Source organism: Mus caroli, chromosome 7 (genome assembly GCF_900094665.2).
Source record: "Mus caroli chromosome 7, CAROLI_EIJ_v1.1, whole genome shotgun sequence".
In the NCBI taxonomy this organism is placed as follows: Eukaryota; Metazoa; Chordata; class Mammalia; order Rodentia; family Muridae; genus Mus; species Mus caroli.
In genome coordinates, this window is record NC_034576.1 from 146,621,542 (window position 1) to 146,639,827 (window position 18,286).

The 18,286-nt window shown below is 49.1% G+C and overlaps 2 protein-coding genes across 15 annotated transcripts in view; both read right to left on the minus strand.

Annotated features, from left to right (window-relative positions):
- The window catches only part of Cttn (cortactin), a 33,267-nt gene extending 27,217 nt beyond the window's left edge, over positions 1–6,050 (minus strand). For all 3 annotated transcript variants that reach the window (XM_029479594.1, XM_021166830.1, XM_021166829.1), the window contains exons 1-2: positions 5,802–6,050; positions 1,665–1,758 (exon numbers count right to left, since the gene is read on the minus strand). The gene's annotated coding sequence lies outside the window, so the exon portion shown is untranslated. The remainder of the gene's footprint in view (positions 1–1,664; positions 1,759–5,801) is intronic.
- Positions 6,051–11,839: 5,789 nt separating this feature from the next.
- The window catches only part of Ppfia1 (PTPRF interacting protein alpha 1), an 87,813-nt gene continuing 81,366 nt past the window's right edge, over positions 11,840–18,286 (minus strand). For 9 of the 12 annotated variants that reach the window (XM_029479214.1, XM_029479209.1, XM_029479208.1 and 6 more), the window contains 5 exons: positions 17,287–17,462; positions 16,738–16,806; positions 16,112–16,277; positions 14,099–14,169; positions 11,840–13,069 (listed from right to left, as the gene is read on the minus strand). In XM_029479214.1, coding sequence (XP_029335074.1) covers positions 14,111–14,169; positions 16,112–16,277; positions 16,738–16,806; positions 17,287–17,462 — 470 coding nt within the window. In that variant the 3' untranslated portion in view covers positions 11,840–13,069; positions 14,099–14,110. Of the gene's footprint in view, positions 13,070–14,098; positions 14,174–16,111; positions 16,278–16,737; positions 16,807–17,286; positions 17,463–18,286 lie in introns of those variants that run through there. The other 3 variants (XM_029479211.1, XM_029479218.1, XM_029479212.1) reach the window with 2 other exon arrangements.

Below are 18,286 nucleotides of genomic sequence, written 5' to 3' on the forward strand. Positions count from 1 at the left end.
AAAAAAAAAAAAAGAGTCCTGAAAGTGGAGCTGGGGAGACAGCTCCACGCAAGGCTTGCCTTGGCATCCATGTAGAAAAACAATCTCATTATGATGAGAACATTTGTAACCCTAGTGGCCTGGGAGGCAGGAGGATCTGAGGGGCTCCCTGGCCAGCCCAGCCTACTTACTGACTGCCAGACCATGAAGAACCCTTACTCAAAAAAGCAAAAACCAAAACACATGGTTGGGACTGGAGAAATGGCTCAGAGGTTAAGAGCACTTGCTGCTCTTCCAAGCTTCTGAACCAAGCTTCAGTCGCCAGCACCCATGTGGCAGCTCACTGTAACTCCAACTCTAGGGGACCCAATGCCTTCTCTGGGCCCTCATGGGCACTGCAAACATGTGGTATAGACATACGTGCAGACAGAACACTCACACCTACAATAAAAGGGAAAGCGGTTCAGTGACTCACACCTATAATTTGAGCAGTAGATAGGCTGAGGCAGGAGGACTGCTATAAGTTTAAGGCCAGGCCAGACCAGACTGGGCGACAGAGTAGAACTCCATTTCAAATCAACAAAGTGGGGTGTGCATGTTCTCCACCAATGAGGACCTCACCCTGATCAGCCTTAGGGTGACTGCACATTCCAGGAGCAGCACAGGGGCAGGAAGCATGCAGCTCTGGTATACCCTAAGTGTCACTCCTGGCAAATGTATGTTTTATTTTACCACAACTTAAAAAGATTATCTTGGCTTTAATGAGTTCCTAGGACTATGATGGCTGTCTTAAGGTAGGCAACCAGGCCGGTAAGCTGCCTCCAGCAGCTCGGCGAAGGGCAGGTTTGCCATTTGGGGGGCACAGTGCAGCCTTCCTCACATTAGAAGCTGGTAATGAGATGGCAAATCCTGTGGGCAAAGAATGTTCCAGACATGACCTACTTTTGACAAGATTTTTCTTTCTCTTTTTTCCATTTTGGGGGAGTACGCATGTCTGCAAATCATAAACACGTATGCCCATGTGTGTGTCCTCTGTCACTCTTCCACCTTATTCATTGAGACAGGGTCTCTCAGTCAGACCCACAGCTCCTGGATAAGGCTAGTCTCACCAGCCAGCTTGTTCTTTGGATCTCCTACCCAGGCCCACCTGGCATTTACCTGAGTTCTGAGGCTCAGAACTCACACTCGTGTGGTGAACACTGAGCCATCTCCCCAGCCCTTAACGGGCTGTGATCACAGCACCCGCCGCTCTTGCCTTCACCATACAAGTCCCAGAGGTTGGATTTAAGCTCTCTGGCCTGGCAGTGATGCTCTTACACACTGAGCCGACTCACTAGCCTCCTCTTCCTCATTTTTGGGACACTGTCTCACCACTGAACCCAGAGCTTGTCAACTGGCTAGGCTGACCAGTGGTTCCAGGGATCTGCCTCTTGCTGCCCCCAGCACTTTGCAGAGATGTGTGCCCAACTCTTACCTGGATGCTTGGGATCCAAACTCGGGTCCTTAGGCTTGCATGGCAAACATTTTACCTACAGAACTATCCTTCTAGGTCCCAGCATCAGATTTCTTTGCAAAGGTTATTGTACCCTCACTTACCCCAGGTCTCTCCCTGCAGAGTCAGGAAGAGAGCCCTTCCTACATCTGACCCGAGAGAAAGCATACTGGAGCCGTCACAACACACAAACCTTTCTCTTTTGCTGGGAAAAGCAGTTCAGAGTCTGTCAGTATCCAAGGAATCCAAAGTGGAATATGAGGGCATCTGCGATGATCAATGATTACCTGTGAAGAGAAGACTGGAGGCTCAGCACACCTGTACCAGGCTCTTCGGGCAACCTCACCCCAAGCCCTGCAAGGCACTTTTAGAGATACTACGAGTGCTTGCTTTCTCTAGATAGATAGATAGATAGATAGATAGAGAAGGCTATATAGACTACTTAGTGATTTCCAGACCAGTGAAGAACCCTGACTCAAAAAAGCAAAAATCAAGTGTATATATAAGCTGCCTATAATTACATCAGTGGACGGGAAGACCAGTTTCTTTCTAACTAGAGCCCACAGGAACCAGAGGACTCCGAAGATTCAAAGACCCCACCCCCCCATACTTAGACACCTCCCCCATCCCCAAATGCAGCTGAGATCTCAGCCTCTGTGGTCGGCACCCGCCCTCCTCGCTGTACAGCTGAGATAGGACATTTCTTTCCCATTCTAATGTATGAAGGCAGATGGCGACAGAACCCTGTCACTGCGTTTAGAAACCGAAGCCTGGCATGGCAGCACACGCCTATGACTCCTGCTGCGGCAGAGACAGGACAGCCTGTCTCTAAAAGCTAAAACGATGAGCCAGCACAATGGCACACACCTGCGATCCCAGTGTTTTGAGGCAGGGGGACCAGAGTTCTATAACTCCCATCCTTAGCCAGCCTGGGCTACGTGAGACCACCTTTAAAAAAACAAAACAAACAAACAAACAAAAAACCCACTAGTCACAGCCCATTCATCAGGGCTGGGAGATGGCTCAGCAGATACAAGTGCTTGCTGCACAAGCCTCATGACCTGCACTTGATCCCAGAATCCATGTGGAAAGCCAGATATGGAGCCAGTGAGCAGCAATGCTGGGGTTGAGACCAGTGTGCTTATGGAAGTCGGAGGATAGATAGCCTGAATCTTTCCTGCCATATATGTCCCAGGGACTGAATTCAAGGTGTCAGGCTCAGTGGCAAGTGTCCTTTGCCCACTCAGCCTTCTCATCTAAATGCTCAAATGTTTTTTGGTTCCTCAAAAGATAACCACCAGAAAACCAACAAGAACCTGTATGGCAGCATATAAGCAGAACCCAGCACTCGGGGCGCTGAGGTGGAGGCTGGAGAGTTTGAGGCTAGCCTGGACTACAGAATGAGACCCTGCCAAGAAGCAAACAAGTGACAGGATGACCTGTGGAAGAAGAATGGTTTTCAAATAATGGATTCCGAATATATAAAGAGCACTTACTAACCATTAGTTAAAAAGACAGCTAACCTGTTAAATAACAAAGATGCCAGGCACAGTGATAGGGAACTGAGGGAATGACACTTAAACATAGGAGCTCAAAACAAACATACAAAAAAGGCAGGGCTGGAGCTCATGGGTGGAATACAAGCTTTGTGTGTTCAAGGCTCTGTACTTGATCCCTAGCAAATGGGATGTGGGGGGTGCTGGCAACGTGGGAGGAGGGCTGAGAGGAGAGCTAATCAGGAGAAAGTCAAGGCTAAGATATCCAGTTTCCTTCTTTTCTAAAGGACAGAGCAGAGCGGCCCAGCTTGATAGTGTATGCCCACAGCCTATAATCCCAACACTCAGGAGGCCGAGGCAGGAGGATGGCTGCAAGTATAGGGGGCATGCTGGTGTACGTAGTGAGTTTCCGGTTAATCAAAGCTATAGAGATTCGTCTCAAATGCATCCCAACCACCACCAAAAAGGGAGTGGGAGGGAGGAGTAGAAAGAGAGACACATACAGACAGACAGACTCCAGGTTTGTTCCTAGGCTGGCCAGAACTCCTTGGTCTCAAGGTCCTCTGCTTCAGCGTTCCCAGCCACTGGGACCATGGGCATGCACATTCTATGTAGATCTCTGAGAAGGCCAAAACTGTTTGTGGTAAAGGCTATACAACTCTGAATACATCAATAACCACTGAACCCTTCAATCGGGTGATCACATGTAGGGTGAAATATCAATAAAGCTGATAGAAATCGGATGGGGACAGAGAAAGCCACTCAGCCCACACAGCCAGCACGAAGCTCAGTCAGAGAGCATCCAGTCACAGGATGGAAGAATCCACCATCTTGAGGCCCTGAACCTGATACCTACAGTGCAGCGGAGCAAAGGTGGCTGAGTCAGGAGTTGTTATGGAAAGGGTAACCCCCCAACCCATGCCTACAGAGGCCAGTGCACAGACGGAGTAGGCTAGCCTGCCCAGGACTCCATTAAGAGACAAGCTGGTAGGCAGACACTACCATGCCCAGGACAAAGACCAGGGGCACAAGGCAGTAAGGATGCTCAGGACGGTGCGGAGTTATGCCAGGTGCCTTCCCGACTAACAGGCCAAAGTCTGAAGGGCCAATTAAATTCCCTGGCATTTTACAAGGTGTTAAAGGCATAACTGTCATAAGCCCTCAATTAAAGGTCAGCTCTAGGGCCAGGGCTAAAGCTGGGTGGAGAAGCTGTCTAGCAAGGCCCAGAGTGCTCTAGAGACCTAGTACCACAATCAGTTCTTCAACCCCACCTCTGCACTCTTCCACATCTGAAGCTCCCACAAAGCTGCTTCTCCCTCCTTCAAACTTCTGGTGACAACCTTCTCAGTCAAACAGAGAAGCAGTGTTGACTCAGGGCCTGAACTGGTGACTCACTCTGGGTGAGCCAGCAGAGGCCTGACCCCTGGTGGACCGTGAGGGGGGTGGGGGCTGTAAGCTCTGACTGTGAGGGTCTACTGGGTGGTGAGGACTTACTGGAGCTTGGGCTACTTACTGGCAAGGCCCAGGCAGTGCAGCCAGGGCAAACCACTAGGAAGGGCTAAAGCCTCTGCTTGCTTCACTGGGCACAACATGGAATTCCTTCTCCCTGGCCACAAGTCCCCATCCCTCACACCGACCAAGATGAAACAAGGGAACAGACCAGGCCCAAACACCTCTGCAGTGACTGGGCACACACCCAGGAGGAGGGGCGGCTGGATTCCAGGCTCCCTAGCTCCAGGAAGCAAGCTAGGCGCTTGGATTTCCATTGACCCCATTGCAAATTTCCCTCAGGTGCCCAGGTCTCTCCTCAGATGTTGGCCTCTCAGTCCAGCCCTGAGGACTAGAGACCAATGCTGGAACCCAGCTGCTCAGCCTTACCAACTTCCTACAAGTCCTTGGACCCTCATAATTCCACTGGGTTCTGAAACCCCAGGCTCCCCAGGCCCACCAGCTTCCCCCAGGCCCTCATCATCCCACTAGATTCTAGAAGCAAAGTCCCCTCACCCCCACCAGCATCTCCCAGGCCTCAGGTCTACATTCTTTTCCTAAGTTCTGGTACTCTGACTACCACAGACCCATAATTATGCACTCTGACCTAGAACACCCCAAACCGACTTAGCACTTCATCCTGGGATCCTGCTCTGAAACTCCACCCCTTTTTTATGCCCAAAATTCCTAGGGCCTGTGTCCTACGGCCCGCCCCCTCAGAGCCAAACCGGCTGGGCACCCCTAGCTACTCCACATATGACCGGATGAACGGCTCAGCATTGGTGTCCGAAACCTCCGATCCTTGCCCAAAACCCGGGGCTCCGACGTCCCCATCCAGACCCTGCGACCCGGGGCTTTGAGCCTCCAATCCTGGCCCTGCACCCCGAATCCCGAATCCCGAATCCCAGCCCCACACCACGACCCCAACCATGCAGCCCAACCCCCCGATTCCGGACCCACACCGCGAACCCTTGGCCTTGACTCTGCACCCCGGTTCCCCTCTCCTAGCACTGCACTCCAACCCCCGATCCTAGCCCTGCAGCCCGGGTCCCGACGCCCGATCCCAGCTCCGCACCCCAAGTCACAATCCCGGCCCCACACCTCGAACACCGAGTTTTGGCCTGGAATCCTGACTCAGGGGTCCCAGCCCTACACCCCGAGGCCTCGACCCACAGATCCTGGCCCTGCACCCCTGGGCCCCGACCCTGCCCCGCACCCGGATCACCTGGGTCCCAGCCCGGACCCTGTACCCCAACCTCCCGTCCAGGCCCTGCACCCAGACAACTCATCATCCCACACCCTTCCTGAACCCCAACAGCTCTCTAGGACGCCCATCCCCCGCTCACCGCACCAGCAGGGTCCGCCAGGCTCCCGCCGCGCCCCGCCGCTCCCTGTGCCCGCTCACTTCCGGTTCAGCGGAGGCGGGGCCGCATCCGGGGCCACGCAAGATCCCGCCCTATTCCAGGCCGTCCCCGCCCCGTATTCCTGTTAGCTGATCAAGGAAGCAGGATACACACAGTTCCAGGACTCCTAGGCAGCTCGGCCGCCAGTCAGCTGCGGAGACCCGATTTAGAAACACCTGTCAAGCCCTGTCCAACACACATTCACCCTCAACCCAGCTTCCAACCATGTATCCACCATCCTGCAACTCTCTACCCACGCATGGATCTACACAGCATCATCCACTCCCCTGTCAATCATCTACCCACCAATCTGTCCTTCTGCCCATCTACCCATACACCCACTCATCTATCCATACATCTGTTCATCCATTCTTCCATCTATCTGCTTCCTATTGTGATCAAAAAACAAAAAACTGAACCCTGTCTCGAAAAACAAACAAAACAAAATAAAAAAACTGATCAAATGCGGCTTGGGGAGAAAACTGCTTATTTGGCTCATAAATTATAGTCCATCACTGAGGGAGGGAAGTTAGAACAGGAACTCAGGCAGGGCAGGAACTGAAACAGAGACTATGAAGGAGTGCTGCATACTGGCTTGCTCAGCCTTTCTTTCACATGCCAGGTCTACCAGTGTAAGGGTGGCAAACCACAATGGTGGGTTGAGCCCTTCTGTATCAATCAGTAACCAAGAAAATGCCCCCCACAGACTAGCCTACAGGCCAGTCTGATGGTGGCAATTCACCAACTGAGGTTTCTTCTTCCAAGATTACTCGAGTTTGTGTCAAGTTGACAAAAACTAACCAACATGCCACCTATACACCCATGTGTCAACCATCCATCTACTTATCTATCCATCCACTCATCTATCTGTCCTAGTTGGCATTAACTGTTAACTTGACACAGCCTAGAGTCACATTTTAAAAAAAAAAAAATCTCAAATGTGTACTTGTCTTATTCAGGTTATTCTGTGGGCATGATTGTCTTGACACAGGAGGGCCAGCCCACTGTGGTCCATCCCTAGACAGGTGTCCTGGACTGTATAACAAAGCTAGCTAATAAGGCAGCAGCAAGTAGATCACTTAGAGGCCAGTCTGGTCCAGATCAGCCCAGTGAGGGATTCTGTCTTTCCTGCCCCCCTCTCCAGAAGGAGGTGGAGAGGAAGGAAGATGAAAAAGGGAGGTTAGGGATGCAATTCAGTGGTAGAGTGCCTGTCCACAGGGCAGAAAACAAAAGGCTAAACTGTCAAAATTTATGAATAGATCAGGAAGGAAAAAGAGATGTCAGGTGTCAGAGGAGAATGTTCCCATGTGTGTGTGCACACTTGTAAGTGTGCATTCAACTGCATGAGCACACATACAGAGGTCCAAGGACACATTCTGGCATCTTCCTCAGGAAGGCCACTCACTGCTTGAGACAGGATCTCTCTGGCCTGCAGTTCATCCACTAGGCTAAGCTGGCTGGTCAGGGGGCCCCAGAGATCCTTCTGTCTTTGCTTCTCTGCTGAGGGGATTGCAAATGTGCACCACGCCACCCACCATCCTCTCATTAGTTCTGAGGATCACACTCAGTCCCTCATGCCTGCAGAGCAAACACTCAGCCATCTCCTAGCATAGGGTAGTTGTTGTTCTTGTTGTTTTAGTAAAACCATGGTCTCATGTGTTTTGTTAAATAAAAACTACAGGCATCATTTTATACTAAGTACCTAAACTGTGCCCAACAAGTGGGGTCAGTCACTTAAGCTAAGTTCCACGTACCCAAGCTGAAAAGCCAAGTTCTATTCTTGAACCAGGGACAGTGGTGTGTGCCTGAGACCCTGTGAAGGGGCCGCTGAGACAGGAAGATGGCTTTTGCCTGGGCACCATGGGTGAGAGCTCACCTCCAAACCAGAGATTTGTTTATCCTTCTGAGAGAAGAGGTAACAGCTAGAAAATCAGTAACTTCCAAATCACACAAGGACCCCCTCTTGCTGTAACTCTCACATGGTAACAGCTCAGAATCAGAGGTGCAGGTCAGTGAGATGGCTCAGTGGGTAAAGGTGCCTGCCACCAAGCCTGACAACCTGAGTTCAATTCCCAGGACTCATATGTTAGTAAAATAAGTAGCCCACTGTGTGTCTTGGTTTCTTCAAGCTCTTCACTGGGGTGTACCTCAAAACTACCACCAAACAAACAACACAGCCTTCTCCCCTCAGCCCCAAAGAACTACTGACTCAAAGTCAATTAAGATCCATCAACTAATGAATAATTTGCCCTCATAATATTCACAAAAGCCTGAGGTCAGAAGAACAAGTGAACAGTGTTTTCTGGCCACAGCAGAACTGCTGTACTCAAGAACTCCTAACAGCTGTGGTTGCTGACACAAGATTAAGCCAATCTACATCCCAGAATGGACTGAGGATGGGGCTCCCACCACTAGCTCAGGAGCTATTGGCAGTTGATAGCTGCTGGAGGGGTAAGACTGGTTTTTTTTTGATGGTGTGGTTCCTGGTAGGTCAAGTAAGCATGCACCCATCCACCCACCCACCGAGCCATACATCCACCTATGCAGCCCTCAGTCCATCCGTTTACCTCCTCCGGGCTGGGATTCCCAGTGCACGCCTCTGTTTGGCTTTTTCTGTGGGTGCTGGGGACTCAGGCCTCAGGTTTGCCCTGTAATCACTACTGGCAGAGCCATCTCCCTAGCCACCGCATAGCCTCCCACATAGATCTTATTTGATTCAATAACGACGAAAGGAGTAAGATTTTCAGTCTTTTAAAGAAGTGGAAGTAAGTTGATTTGCAAGTATGGATCTGTCTGTCTTTGAGGCCAGTTTGTATCCTCCAAAGCTCAGCCCGAAGAGACCAGCGGTTTCAGGAATGAACCAGGAGCCCTGGAATGCAGAACAGGAAAGGCAGTGCACAAAGGTGCTGGGAGCTATTGGCCACTTCTCTGGAGTACAGGGGGATAGCGGGGGTCGGGGGGGGGGTCGGGGNGGAGACAGGCAGAGTGAAGGCAGGTCAGAGTCTGTTAGCAGATTTCCCAGCCTGCTGAGGCATAGAACAATAAGGCTCAAAGCAAGGGGAAAGATTCTATTGACCTTAGTGGAAGAAATAAGGGGTTTGGGGGTGAGAACAAATGTCTTGTATATATTTCAGCAAAATTGTTTGGTAGCTTGTAGCTTTGCTTCCCATGGTACTGTAGTACAAGAAGGCTAGGAGAAATACACTTTGTGGTGGTAATGACCTGCAAGCGCTCCCATACCTGTCTCTTGCATCGTTTTTCTATCTTCCCCATAATCAGCTTCACTTCATCCTCAGAGGACTGTGTGACTTCGTATCAATACACAGAGGTCCCTGAGCTTCTGAAAGGAGGCAACTCTGAAGATACCTGGCTCTTAGTCTAGTGACACTAATGTCAGCTTCTGGGCCAATTGTGCTGTGAAGATGTTAAGCCAGGCTTAGTGGTGCAGGCCTGTGACTCTAGCCTTAGGAAGACTGAGGCAGGAAGATGACAGTTCTAGGCTAGCCTGAGTTATACAGCCAGCTCTTGTTTAAAACAAAACAAAACCAGGCAGCAGCAGTAGTGCACATCTTTAATTCCCACATTAGGGAGGGAAGCAGAAGCAAGTGGAACTCTGTGAGTTGAGGTTGGCCTAATCTACAAAGCAAGTTCCAGGACAGCTGTGGCTGTGTAGAAAGACCCTGCCTCAAAAATTACCTAAGTAACCACACTCAACAAAGTGCTGGGCTTGCTGTGACTTGTCCTTGTAGCAGCCAAAGGAAGTCAGAGCCCCTCTACCACCATCCCAGCAAGAGCATGTGGGAATCCAAAGGACCAGGCCATTCACATCTCCCAATCCAAGGTGACGCCCAAGTGCAAGGGAGGCTGGGGAGGATGTTATCAGCTCCTATGCCAGAAAACCAATCCTGAGTGGAAATGGTGGCTTTTGAAGCCAGTTCTCATTGTCTGGGTATATGGACCGAGCACTCAGGAGGACGAGGAAGGATAATTACCCAGAATCCAAGGCCAGCCTGTGCTATAAAGCAAGACTCTGTCCCAGAACAAACAAATACAGCTCTGACATTGTGGCTAACCTAGTAACTCTAAATCGAAGGCCATTCTGGACTACCTAGCTAAGTTCTGGACCAGCCAGGTTTACATAGAAAAATGGTCTGGAAAAACAAACCAAGCCAAGGATGCTGGAGAAATAGTTCAGTGGCTAAAACCACTTGCTGTTCTTCCAGAGGATCTGGACCGGATTTTGGTTCATAGCACCCACAACAAGAGGGCCACAACTGTTTGTAATTTCAGTTTCTGCACATCCAACATCCTCTTTTGGGACCCATGTAAACACACACACACACCTCTTTCCCTTCCCACTTCCCTCTTCGATAATAAATCTTTAAAACAATGAAAGCAGTCCGAAACAACTTTCCACGTGTGTTGTGGAGGATGGGACCCAGATCCTTATGTCTATGCTGTGTGGTTATTCTACCATTTTTATCATCCCAGCCAATAACAAAAATCCAAACATACAAACTAGATACAGTGGTGCACACTTTTAATCCCAGCATTCAGGAGGCAGAAGCAAGGGGATCTCTGATGGGAGTTCAAGGTCACTCTGGTCTACAGAGTGAGTTCTAGGATAGCTAAGGGAATATAGAGAGACCCTGTCTCAAAACAGAAAAAAAAAAAAAATCAAACCCTGTAGTTTTGCTTGAAAGCAGTATATGCTGGTAAACAGGCAAAGGAGGATGTGGATAGTTTTATCTCAGAGCTTCCTGTTTTCCAGGTTTTTTCCTCTATATTTATGGTATTCTGATGCTCTCAGAGGCCAGAAGAGGGTGTCAGAGCCCCTGAAGCTGAAGTTAGAGGGTTGTAAAATTTCTGATGTGGGTGCTAGGAACCAAACTTGTGTTCTCTTAACTGCTGAGCTAGCCCTCCAGTCCCTGGAAAGAGTATTCTCTATCTCTGTGTAGTCTTGTGTTGTTCTCTGTGGTCTACAGCAGGCCTGTAAGATTCCAGGGATCCTCCCGGGTCCCATCAAGCTGCATCAGGATTATAGACATGCACTCCCACATCTGGCCACATCATTACTTTTGCCTACTGACCATCTATCTACTCAGTCTTGCTTGTTTAATCTTTGAGTTTCTACTGTACTGCCAAGGCTGGCATTGAGCCTGCAGTTCTGCTCTGCTTCCCAAGTCCTGTTATTCCATGCATGCTTCACTGTGGGTGGCTCAGAGGTGGTTCAGTACTGGGAGGGGTCATGAGTATGGCCCTATCAGAATTAAACCAGGGATGCTTACATCCCCATTCCTGCCAAAGGTGACAGAGGAAAGCAGCATGCGGCAGAGTGTTCTTGGGAAAGAAACTGCTACGTTTTATTAAAAATTCTCAACTGACTACTATCATCAAGAAGCCAAGGAACCTTTTTAACATGTGAATTTTGTGTACTGCTTTATGCATCTGTGCTGGAAGAGGCCAGAGCAGGCATCGGAAATCCTGGAACTAACCAGAGTTGAACAGAAATGAGCTACCATGTGGGTGTTGGGTATTGAACTCAGGTCCTCTGAAAGAGGTGTGAGCTCTTAATCACTAAGGCAACACACACACACACACACACACACACACACCCTGAGGTCTGGGAATCTAACCTCAAGTCCTTTTGTTTGTAAGTCAAGCACCTTACCCACTAAAGCCATCTCCCTGGCCCCAATGGTTGCCTCCAGCAAATAAGGTTTTGCAGGTCTGTGGCACAGGTCAACAGACAAGTTGTAAACAGAAGGGACAGGAGGACCCTAATCCACACCCACTCAGACATGACCAGGGAAAGCTGGCAGTCTTGAGGAGACACAACTTTCAGAAGAACTGCCTTGGGTGAGTGTAGTGGGGAATGGCTCTGAGGCTGCCCAGGCCATTGCAGCCCTGTGCCATCTCTTACCCTGCTGCACCTTCAGCAGAGCATAAGGCAGCCGACGCCTGTTCACAGCACTCTTAACTGGCAGTGGGAAATGCTGGGGACTTTATTGAAAAACAGCAATAAATAACACTGTGATAAAAACAGTTCAGAAGTTGACTGCACAGACTGTTATATAATCGGAAGGGTCACAAACGATTAACAGAAAAACAGAACAACCAACTGTCCAGATGAATTAAAAGCAGTAAGCAAATATAAAAGCCTCTCCCACATCAGCTACACAATACATATGCACATGTGTGCCTGAGCCCTGTGGCTTCTTAGTTCACTGAAGTCAGTCAGGAGGCTAGCAAGACAGCTGAGTGGAGAACTAGATCCACTCTTACAACAGTTACAAATAAATGTAAGACAGTTTATACAAGAAAAATAAGGCCTTTATTGGAGTTGCAGGCTGTCCGCTCCGCTGAAGTCTCTTGCTTTCACCTGCTCTGCCCCAGCCAGGAAATGAGCACCTGCCCCATGATTGGTCCTTGAAGAGTGTGGCNGGAGGGAGGTGGCTGCGAGGCTCCATCAGCTGCTCAGTCTGCAGGTGAGGCCACCTTGCCCCTGTAGAGTGCTGTTCCCAGCTCAGCCTCTGGAGACAATCCACCCAAGTCCAGAGCAGGGCCAGGGATGTGGTTGGGGTAAGGGCTGTTCACAGAGTCCTGACCATCAGTCTCAAGCCTAATGGAAGCTGAGATTTTGTCTAGAAAAAGTATGGTTAAGGTCAGTCATTAAAATATGACAGAAAACGTCTGGAAATAAAGTCTGCTTCTTTCAGAATGATTGTTACAGAGCTGGGTAGAGGAGAACGCACATGGCTTATATCATGATGACTTTATAAACGTAGCAAAATCCTTTCCTCTGTCGGGTTCATCATTAAAAAATTAAACAGGAATAATTACAGTAAATGCATAATTTACAAAAGCCCTATATTTGCTCANATTTATACACAAGCATTACAGTACATTCCTTTAAAAGACTAAAATTAGGTATAAGAACATGAGTTGACTCAAAAGGATATTNATAGCCTGGATATACATGAAAGAGTAAGTAACTATATAAATGAGGAAGCATAAGTTTACATAAATATAAGAATCAGTCAAATCTAAAATATTTTCTCTATGGTATTTATGATTTTTTTCTTCACTAGTTTAAAAACTCTGTAATAAAATATCTTGGGTCCACATAGCAAAAGTTGCCAGATGGGGCTGCACGAGCTCTGCACCGTCCGTGCCTCAGCGGCGTCATCTGTAGAAGTAGTGTGGGTAAACTGCAAGTAAGCAAAGACACTTCCTCTCAGCACAGGCTGCCAACACAGGGCCACCCCATAGCCACCTGTCACCTAGGCCCAGTCCCCAAGCATATGTCTACAGATATTAATTAAAAGAAGCAGAAAACAAAAACAAACAGAACCCATCAGGATAGCAGTCCTGGAAAAGAGGGGGCCTTAGGAGCAAAGAGAGATGAGGGAGGCCTGGGCCTGGAAGAGTCACCCTTAGCTATATGTTTAAATAGCAGCTCTCTAGACTGAGGGCCGTGGTATCATACCATCAGCCACCTGAATGACTAAACAGCACAGGAGGAGCCACACATGGGGCCCTGTACTTGAGCGGCTCAAAGAGTCACACCAGTGTAGAGAACTGTTCTCACCCCTGCGCCTTCCATGACATCAGCCAACACCTAGGGCTGGATAAATATAGATTTTAGAAAGTCTGGAGAGATGGCTCAACAGTTAAGAGCACTGACTGCTCTTCCAGAGGTCCTGAGTTCAATTCCCAGCAACCACATGGTGGCTCACAACGGTCTGTAATGGGATCCGATGCCCTCTTCTGGTATGTCTGAAGAGAGTGACAGGGTACTCATGTATGTTAAATAAATAAATACATCTAAAAAACAAACAAACAAACAAACAAACAAAACAAAAAAAACCACTGCCTGCTCCTGCAGAGGACCGGAGTTCCATTCCCAGCACCCACACCAGGCCGCCCAAAGCTGTACATAACTAGCTAACTAGGCTCTAGGGGATCTGACACCCTCATTTGTACTCTTCTAGCACCTGCACTCACACATGCACATACCCACTCACACACTGATACACACAAAGAGAAAAAACAAGGTTTTTACCCTCTGTGGTCACTGTCCACCACCTGTGGCACCAAGTGTCAGGAGAATTGTATTCTTTCAGTTCCCAAATAACTGAGATTTGCTCTCATGGTCCTAAGCTTCCAAAGCCAAGTGGACATGAACTGGCCCCCCTGGGCTGTACTGGGGGTGTCTGGAACAGCAGCTCTCTACTCACCAGCAGGAGGCTCTAGCAGGAGTAAGTCCTGACTGTGGCAGAGTCCAACCTCTGTGCTCCGGACACACTACCTGTCTCCACAACCATGGGAGGAAGCATGCAAACACAGCGTGCAGTTAGTGTTAAACATCACACAAGGGAACAAAAAAAAAAGACATTCTACCACTAACAGGACTTCCGGAGTGATAGACTGCTGTGGGGAAAGAGCCAGGCAAGAACACCATGGTGGCCCAGACGCTCCCTGAGAGCCTGGAAACTGGCAGCTAACTCAGAAGCAACAATAAGCAAGCGTCACAAACACCATCTCAGGCGTCCATGTAAATGACAACTATGAAAGGGACCACCATGTTTCTCCTGAGACTGCACCACAGACCTTACACAAGTATACTACACCTCCAAGCATCATCCATAGATAAATCCCAGCCCCAAGAGGGACTCTGGAAAGGCTGAGGTTACACTCCTAAGGTGGAGGGCTCCAGGAAATGGGGCAGAGGTGAAGGGCACGATGACCAGGACAGTGGCTTCTTGGGAAGCCATGGAAACCACTGAGATGCTGGTTGTCATTTAATAAGCAGCCAGCATGGCTTAAGAAACAGAATGGGCCTGTGTACAGGAGAATGCTAAGTTCCCACAGCCACACTCTCAGAGCCACTGGGACAGCTTGCTTAGTGGAAGGAATGCCTGCCATCAACCCTGCATCTCAACTTTCCTCCCTCAGATGAAGTTCTCAGTACAGCTGGTGGCCAGCAGATGCCTTCTCAAGTAAGAGTAGAGGAAGCCACCTCCACACCCTAGACTCCTACGCCTCTTTCTAGGCTGCTTTCTCTCTAGTGTGGCTTATAACAAGGAAAGCCTGCATGCTCCCATTCAGCCTGAGCTAGGCTGGCACAGCAGGCTCACACTGGCTCTTACAAAGTTGCTATGAGCAGACAAACTGGACCTTCCCCTGAAACACAATACTAACCATCGCCAAAGCAGCCAGAGCTTTCTACTTGATATGCTTTCCAGGAGTCTAGCCCGGGAAAGCTTTGCCCTGTGCATGTCTCTGGTTTGTGAAGTGAGACCAAGAATCCCAAAAGAACATGGATGGGTGTGGTGGCGCACACCTTTGATCCCAGCACTCGGGAGGCAGAGGCAGGCAGATTTCTGAGTTTGAGGCCAGCCTGGTCTACAAAGTGAGTTCCAGGACAGCCAGGACTACACAGAGAAACCCTGTCTCGAAAAACTAAAAAACAAACAAACAAACAAAAAACAAAAAACCCCCAACAACATGGCTAATCCATCACCCACATTGGCGAAGAGGAGCCTGCCTGTTAGGACTCTTAACAGGTTTGGCTGCTTCCAGTATGTGGCTGTCAGTTATTAAAACCTCCTTAGGAACACAAAGCACAGCCAGAAGGCTTACTCAAGAACATGTCTGCTCAGGGTCATGTGCCTTTTAGCAGCAAAGTTCAAGGCAAGCCTCTGACTTCTGTCCTGTCAGAAGTCTGGGGTCCACTCTGACAGCTGTGCCCCACCATCTCTGGCTGAGGCCCACCTAGTTTCAGCCTATCTTCCCTGTTCTATTAACAGGGACATATGACTAACATTGTGGAAAGAGGTGGAAACTGCATTATTTACAATTTGCTTATGCCTATAATTGCAGCATTCACAAAGCTGAGGCAGGAAGCTTACTGTGACTATGAAGACAACCTAGGCTACTATAGTAAGCGAGCTGTGGTCAGGGCTTTGGCATGCAACAGAGAACAGGCACATTTGTGCTGCCTGTCAGGTCCGTCCAATCTCACAGTATGGGCTCTACCCAGTCCCAAGAACAGACAGTATTAAGCCTATGGAAAATAGGTTAAGACTAAATCAAACAAGGATTCTCTTAGTTTCTGTTACTTTGGTGGTTAATCGTGACGATCCAATGTTAGGGTTAGCTGAACAACCTAAGCATGCAGCTGCACTCTAGGCCCTGGGAGCAGCCAGTGCACACTCCCCACACATGGGGTGGCAGGGCCCACCACATACCGTCCATCTGAACCTTCTTTGGCTGCATAGAGGGAGATGACATTGAGGAGGTGACCCGGAAGTTGGCAGGCAAGGTCTCAGCAGAGCCAGAGGCCAAGCCACGAATGTCCTTTGGTCTGAACTTCTTCCTCCAGGAAGGCGCNCTCCTGAAGCTTTTGTCATCATCCTAGCAAACCAAGGAGACCAGTGCCAACTAACAGTGATCATTCTTGCTGGTCGGTAGTGTTGTGTGCTTTACATCCCAGCATTCAGGAGGCAAAGGCAGGTAAATCTTTGTGAGTTCAAGGCCAGCCTCGTCTTATAGAGGGAGTTTCAGGACAGCCAGAGCTGCCCAGAGAAACCCTACCTTGAAACAAGCAAAACAAAACAAAAACCATTCTTTTCTGGGCTGGGCATGACAACCAGTTTCAATGCAATTAGCTCTCTCAACACCAGCATCTGTGTACATATATATTTGAATTTATGTCCACACTCCTTAAGTAGCATTTCCTACATGGTTCTAAATATGTTGAAATGGGGCCCACTCATCACCCATGAACACATGTGTGGCTGAGCTGAGCTTTGGTGACACCAGAAAAACAAGCAGACCAAACAGAGCAAGGCCATCGGGCTGAGCATCCACTTACCTCATCAAACCTCCGATCAGTCCCCGTGATCAAAAGGTTGTTGAATTCTCTTTCCAAGACAGCTCGAGCCTAAAACAGTGAAAAAGTCACCAAAGCTTCCATCAATTACTAAGAAGGACGATGGCATATCCCACTGCCAGGGACACCCTGACCCATGATGGAATCCAAAAATCACATCTAATCTGTGGGTGGGTTTGAGGGGAGAGGAGCTATAGTAAGTGCTATGCAGATGGCTGGGAGTATGAGCTAATGGTGGTGCTCTGTGGAGAAATGGAAATTTCACATTTTCAAATATGCTCATGAAGCAAAGAAAGTTAAGTAAAGCAATTACCACAAAAGTGAAACTAATAAAGCTTTCATGTAGTGCGCTGAAACAGAAAGCAGATGAGAGTGTAGCGTTAGCCTCTGTTGACTCACTATGGAGCTACTCAAAGTCCTCACTAGCTATGCAATGTTAAGTTTTCCCTCAACTGGAGGGGGCAAGTGAGCATGTGCAATCAGGACTTCTGGAACACTGGCAGGGTTCGGGACTGAGAGCTCGGGGGTCACCTGCGTATTCTGCGTTGGAATCTGTAACAAGAGTGCCAGGGCACTGAAATCGAAAGTCTCGTCCAAAGCCAGAAGTGCTCCGTGAACACCGCTCTCTATTAGGTTGTTGGCATACTCTTTAAGGCCAATCGACAGGATCCAGCGAATCACCCGGTCATTGCTCCACACAAGCACATCTGCAAGAGTAGAGAAGCATATGGTAGCCTCATAAATGTTCCACTCATAATACCCTGCAGCACAGGAGAAAAGGTTCCTGGTAAAAATCCTGACCTTGTGCTCCTGAAACAGACCCAAGCCCCCAGGTTCCAGCATCACAGATAGCACAGCCCTCATAGAGGAATTCTATCCATGCCACTCTAAGAACCCACTGGAACTACTCCAGGGAACCCAGGGGAAAGGGACAGGACTCATTCCACTTCCAGGAATAGAATGAAGTGAGAGCCTACAAACCTGAGGACCAAAGCAAGATTCTTCGCATCCCAGACAGAGCCACCTGCACAGCCACACTTGCTCAGCCCGCATGTTCCAGGCAGCCACCCATGGAAGACAGTTTGCTTGGATGCTGGGCACCCCCACTCCCTCCTTCACAAGAAATGTGCAATGACCCAGGGAACCAGGGCGGTGCTGAGGAAGCTCCTGTCAGCTCTCCAGCCCGTGGTCCTTAGTCTTCCAGGGACTCTTCTGCATAGCCAATGTACCTTGCATTCAAACTTTTGCTCAAGGTGAACATTTTTATTCTAATTTACTTTATGATGTGCCTTAGGGTTACTATTGCTGTGGTGACCATGATCAAAAGCAACTTGGGAGGAAAGGGTTTATTTCACTCATAGCTCCACTTAACAGTTCATGATCAAAAACACTGAGGGAGCTAGGCAGTGGTGCTGCATGCCTATAATCCCAGCACTTGGGAGGCAGAGGCAGGCGGATTTCTGAGTTCAAGGCCAGCCTGGTCTACAGAGTGAGTTCCAGGACAGCCAGGGCTACAGAGAAACCCTGTCTC